The sequence below is a fragment of the Cebus imitator genome, unplaced genomic scaffold, assembly GCF_001604975.1.
Source record: "Cebus imitator isolate Cc_AM_T3 unplaced genomic scaffold, Cebus_imitator-1.0 Scaffold214, whole genome shotgun sequence".
Taxonomy (NCBI): Eukaryota; Metazoa; Chordata; class Mammalia; order Primates; family Cebidae; genus Cebus; species Cebus imitator.
The window spans coordinates 2489236-2495235 of NW_016107529.1; the positions used below are offsets into that span (position 1 = coordinate 2489236).

Consider the following 6000-nt stretch of genomic DNA (forward strand, 5'->3'; position numbering starts at 1 on the left):
TTGTAGATTCTGGATATTAGCCCTTTGTCAGATGGGTATATTGCAAAAATTTTCTCGCATTCTGTAGGTTGCCTTTCACTCTAATGATAGTTTCTTTTGCGGTGCAGAAGCTCTTTAGTTTAATTACATCCCATTTGTCTATTTTGGCTTTTGTTACTGTGCTTTTGGTGTTTTAGTCATGAAGTCTTTGCCCATGCCTATGTCCGGAATGGTATTGCCTAGTTTTCTTCTAAGGTTTTTGTGGTTTTAGGTCTTATGTTTAAATCTATAATCCATCTTGAGTTAATTTTGTATAAAGTGTAAGGAAGGGATCCAGTTTCAGCTTTCTGCATTTGACTAGCCAGTTTGCCCAACACCATTTATTAAATAGGGAATCCTTTCTCCATTGCTTGCTTTTGTCAAGTTTGTCAAAGATCAGATGGTTGTAGATGTGTGGTGTTATTTCTGAGGCCTCTGTTCTGTTCCATTGATCTATATGTCTGTTTTGGTACCAGTACTATGCTATTTTGATTACTGTAGCCTTGTAATATAGTTTGAAGTCAGGTAGTGTGATGCCTCCAACTTTGTTTTGGTTTTCTTTTGTTTTTTGTTTGTTTGTTTTTTGCTTAGGATTGTCTTGGCTATATGGACTGTTTTTTGGATCCATATGAAATTTAAGGTGTGGTTTTTTTTTTTGTTTTGTTTTGTTTCCAATTCTGTGAGGAAAGTCAATGGTAGCTTGATAGGGATGGCATTGAATCTATAAATTACTTTCGGGCAATATGGCCATTTTCAGGATATTGATTCTTCCTAGCCATGAGCATGGAATGTTTTTCTATTTGTTTTTGTCCTTTCTTATTTCTTTGAGCAGTGGTTTGTAGTTCTCCTCGAAGAGGTCCTTTGCATCCCTTGTTAGTTGTATTCCTAGGTACTTTATTCTCTTTGTAGTAATTGTCAATGGGAGTTCACTCATGATTTGGTTTTGTTTGTCTGTTATTGGTATATGGGAATGCTTGTGATTTTTGCACATTGATTTTGTATCCTGAGACTTTCCTGAGGTTGCTTATCATTTTAAGGAGATTTTGGGCTGAGACGATGGGGTCTTCTAAATATACAATCATGTCATCTGCAAATAGAGACAGTTTGACTTCTGTTTTTCCTAGTTGAAGATGCTTTATTTCTTTTTCTTGCCTGATTGCCCTGGCCAGGACTTCCAATACTATGTTGAATAGGAGTGGTGAGAGAGGGCATCCTTGTCTTGTGCTGGTTTTCAAAAAGAATGCTTCCAGTTTTTGCCCATTCAGTCTGATATCGGCTGTGGGTTTGTCATAAATAGCTCTTATTATTTTGAGATACATTCCATCAATACCTAGTTTATTGAGAGTTTTAAGCATAAAGTGCTATTGAGTTTTGTTGAAGGCTTTCTCTGCATCTATCGAGATAATCATGGTTTTTGTCTTTGGCTCTGTTTATGTGATGGATTATGTTTATTGATTTGCATATGTTGAACCAACCTCCCATCCCCCAATGAAGCCAACTTGATCATGATGGATAAGCTTTTTGATGTGCTGTTGGATTTGGTTTGCCAGTATTTTATTGAGTATTTTCACATCAATGTTCATCAGGGATATTGACCTGAAATTTTCTTTTTTAGTTGTGTCTCTGCCAGGTTTTGGTATCAGGATGATATTGGCCTCATAAAATGAGTTAGGGAGGATTCCCTGTTTTTCTGTTGTTTGGAATAGTTTCAGATGGAATGATACCTGCTCCTCTTTGTACCTGTGGTAGAATTCAGCTGTGAACCTGTCTGGTCCTGGACTGTTTTTTGATTGGTAGTCTATTAATTGCTGCCTTAATTTCAGACCTCGTTATTGGTCTATTCAGGGATTCAACGTCTTCCTATTTTGACTACAGATACTTTTAAAGTAGATTATATCTTTCAGATGTCCTTAGATCCCAAGTTAAATGAATTAAATACACCTTTGACTTAATATCTTCAACTTAAGATATTTCCCCAAAACTTTTTTCTGCATAGACTTTGTTTTCATTAGTATTTGTTAATTTCTCATCAGCTTTTTAAAAATAAACAGCTTTAAAAATGAGCTTACCATCTTAAAGTGCACACTTCAATGGTTTTTATATTTACAAAATTTTTTACAGCCATCATCATAATCTAATTTTAGAATTACTTTATCACCCCAAAAAGATACCCCCTACCTATTAAGCAATCATTTCCTATGTAGATGGTCCCTGACTTAACAATGGTTTGACTTAGGATTCTTAGACTTCATGATGGCAAAAAAGCGATATGCATTCAGTAGAAACGGTACTTTGAATTTTGAGCTTTGTTTTTTTTCCCTAGCTGCTGATAATGCCATATGATATTCCCTCACTATACTGGGCAGTGGCAGTGAACCACAGCTCCCAGTCAGCCATGCAATCACAAGGGTAACCAATTGAAACTCTGCACTGTACTGTGTTGCCCAACTGTAGGCTAATGTAAGTGTTCTGTAACACATTTAAGGTAGGTTAGGATAAGCTATGCTGTTTGGTAGGTTAGGTGAATTAAATGTATCTTTGGCTTACAATATTTTCAACTTAAGATAAATTTATTGGGAGGTAAACTCCTTCATAAGTTGAGGAGCATCAGTGCATCCCTTAACCCTCCAGCAGCCTCCTACCCCCACTCCATCTAGCCCTTGACAACCATTAATCTGCTTTCTGCCTCCAGATTTGTCTATTCTTGACTCTTCATGTAAGTTGAATCTTACAATATGTGGTCTTCTGTGACTAGCTTCTTTCACTTAACATCATGTTTTCCAAGGTTCATCCATGTAGAGATCACTTTTGCCTAGAATTTTGAACATGACTACAGTTCTACAGGATATTTCCACAGTGAATTTAGTAAAATCCCTGTATAGAAAAATAATTGCCATGCTGTTGGTGTTGATTGTTGTGTAGCCAGTGTTTGAATTGTGTTTTGCTAAGAATGTACACATGGAATTAAAATCTTAGTGGAAGCAGAGAAATCATGTTCTAACATTATTACTTACCTGGTAAAATAAGCTTTCTTATAGTAGAAATACACAAGCAGTTACTTAAATGTAAGAATGAAGTTAATATTTTTAACATTTTTCCTTAAGGACCAGAGTAATGCGGAGAAACACGCAGATGGAATGATAGTAAGTTTAATCTAATCTTTCTGTTTCCCTTTACTTCTGCAGAGCATTATAACCAGTCATATCAGGAGAAGCCTGAATTACTACTCATTTTTCAATGCCAACTACTCACTGCTTTTTGTTGTTGACTCTTGCAATTTCCTTTGAGCTCCCATCTTTCAGCAGTCATTTGCAGGGGAAATGACAATCTTAAAATTTTTCTAAGTGTGGCTTCAGATTGAATCACTTTGCATGTATTAACTTGAAGGGTTAATCATGGTATGAGTACTCAGCTTTTACAATTAAATAATGCATAACTCAGTGCCACATTTCTTGTCTAACTTCTTTTTTTCTCAGATGAAAGCAGGGTGGGGGAGAGTACAATATTGAAACACACCTTAATCTATTTAAATATGTTTATAGGTTATTATTTTATCATTTATGTTAAGTTTTGTGTGTGTAACTATCATTGTTAATGTGGTATGTACTGCATTTTTGTTGGAACAATTTACAGCGTGAATTNTATAGCCATTTTCTTATTCTTTCCTCTCTCTTGTCTTTTTACCTTTCCCTTATATTCAACTTCCCCTCTAAAAAGAAAGAAGAAAATTGTATTATTAGGATTGCCCAGCTGGAAATAAAAAGAGTTTGAAGGTTTGTAGTTTGTGCTTACCCTAGTTTATGGTAACTGAGTGACCTCTATTCAGTCTGTGTTCCTGAAGCAGGAGGCAGCCTCTTTTTTTGTCCTAGACTTTACAAATGCCAGCTTGTCTGAGATCTGGAAAAACATTTTGTAAATCTTCAAAAACATCTCATGATTGTACTTGAAAGGATGAGCATGTTATCTTTATATCTGGTCTTAAAATTTTTTTAATTACATATCTGTGTTTGCATATTAAGAAAGCAGAAATAAACATGTTTGGAATTTGAATTAAATACATCGGAATTTTTGTCAGTTCAAAGTGTGAGCCATGGTGATACAATACAATTGTATGATATAAATGTAATACAAACTAAAATAATATTTCTTCCTGAGATACTATCAAAAATTGTGAGCCTCATAGGAAAGGACTGTATGTATTGTCTAGCATTTTATGGTCCCTACAGACTCCAAAACCAGGCAGGATTTTATAAAACATACCAAAAACACTTGATCGTTTGCAGTGAAAAAATCTAGAAAGTTTGTGCTCATAGAAAATGTAACAGAAAAATATCTTTGAATCATTTGCCCAGGGACTAGAGCATATTTTCCTTAAGAGTTTTTATTTTGAAAAAATAGAGGAACTGTTCATGGTATAGATCTTAGAGGCAGGCTGCTGGGGTTCAGATAAAATAGCCCTGCCACTCACTACCTGTGACCTTGGGCAAATTACTCAGCCTTTCTGAATCTTAATTTCTTTTCCTGTAAAGAAAGCTGACCTTAGAAGGTAGTTGTAAGGTACAGAACAAGCACAGTTAGCAATACATACATGTATTTGTATGTGTATGTACAGTACATTGCATTACGCAGGTTTCATTAATGTCATAACAGATTAGGGCTGAGTAGTAGTATTTTTGCCTCTCAAGCTCTGCACATTTATTTTTAAATTTATTTTAAAATTGTAGAATGTAATGTGACATATTTTAACCTGAAGTTGACTAAGAACTGTGGATAAGTATAGCATAGTGATTTTTTCTATCATCAACAACAATAACAAAAAAATTGAATACTTTTAATATACATGCTGTCAAAAGACAAAATTACAACAAATATAATCATAGATCTAATTGGCTTTTATGCAAGATGCATAAATTGGGTCAGCCTCCATTCTACAAAATAGAATGAAAGGTCCCACTGGGCAATGGCAGAGCAGTGGGTTTTGTAAGGTGGGAATTGTAACAGGAAAAAATGCTGATTGGCTAACATCAGATTACTTTTCTTTTAAGGGTTAAAACAGCGGGCACTTCCATATTACACTGACTTAGACGGGAATCTCCTATTTTCAGAGAAAAAAAAAAAAGGTCTTTTTTGAGATCCACTTGCTTTCTTAGTTTAATTATGTGGCATTTAGCAAGAGTGACTCCTTTTTGGTTTGATCTAGGCTTTTGGGCCCTAGTGCAACAGCTCAATCCAAAACAGTGGCCTCCCATAATTTTTGATTAGCAATGCCAAAAAGTTTTAAGTGTTTTCTTTGGTTGACAAGCCTAATTGTAAGAACATTTCATCTGGAAAACAAAAGATTGCATCCAAAAGAGAATTCTTGTCCCTATTCCAAAGTTATTTTATTTTTTATTCTCTTCAGTGGGAGGGGTAAGGAGGTGACATATTCACTCCTATATATCAAAGCGTGTTAATGGTGGGATTTTGGTTTGTTTGTTTTGAGGAAAGCACTGTGTGAACAAGGAATTTATTTTAGAAACAGCTCCAGGTTTGTTGAGATACTGTTTAGTTATTTTGGCTTGGTCCAGTATCTAAAAATAGAATCAAAGTAATAACCAGAAAATTCTTAGCACTCGTATAAACACAGACTATTTTGCAGACTGGGAAACAGACCCATAGAGAATAAGAGACTTAAGGTTTCTAAGGAACTAAAAACTCCAAGTCACTGTTTCTTTGCTTTTCTCAATGCTTCAAAATATTCCCCAGTTCAGTTTCTTCACTTTTTGGGTTTTTTTTAAATTATTACCAATTGTTTTGGGGATGTCTTCTCTACGTGTTCTTCATTTTTCAGTTAATGTATTTATGGCAGATAGACTGTTGTAGTGACAAGAATCAGAATTCTTTTGTTCAATCACTTGACTGAAGAGATCTTATTTAATGAGTTTTAAATAATCATGCAGAAAGAGGACTGGGTGGTTTTTTTTTTTTTTTTTTTTTTTTTTT

The 6000-nt window shown here is 34.8% G+C and overlaps 1 protein-coding gene across 12 annotated transcripts in view; it reads left to right on the forward strand.

Annotated features, from left to right (window-relative positions):
* OSBPL9 (oxysterol binding protein like 9) overlaps positions 1-6000 on the forward strand; it is a 182033-nt gene that overhangs the window by 145551 nt on the left and 30482 nt on the right. For 7 of the 12 annotated variants that reach the window (XM_017548748.2, XM_017548744.2, XM_017548747.2 and 4 more), the window contains one exon: positions 3123-3161. The exons of the other annotated variants lie outside the window; for them this stretch is intronic. In XM_017548748.2, coding sequence (XP_017404237.1) covers positions 3123-3161 — 39 coding nt within the window. The remainder of the gene's footprint in view (positions 1-3122; positions 3162-6000) is intronic. 12 annotated transcript variants of the gene reach the window in all.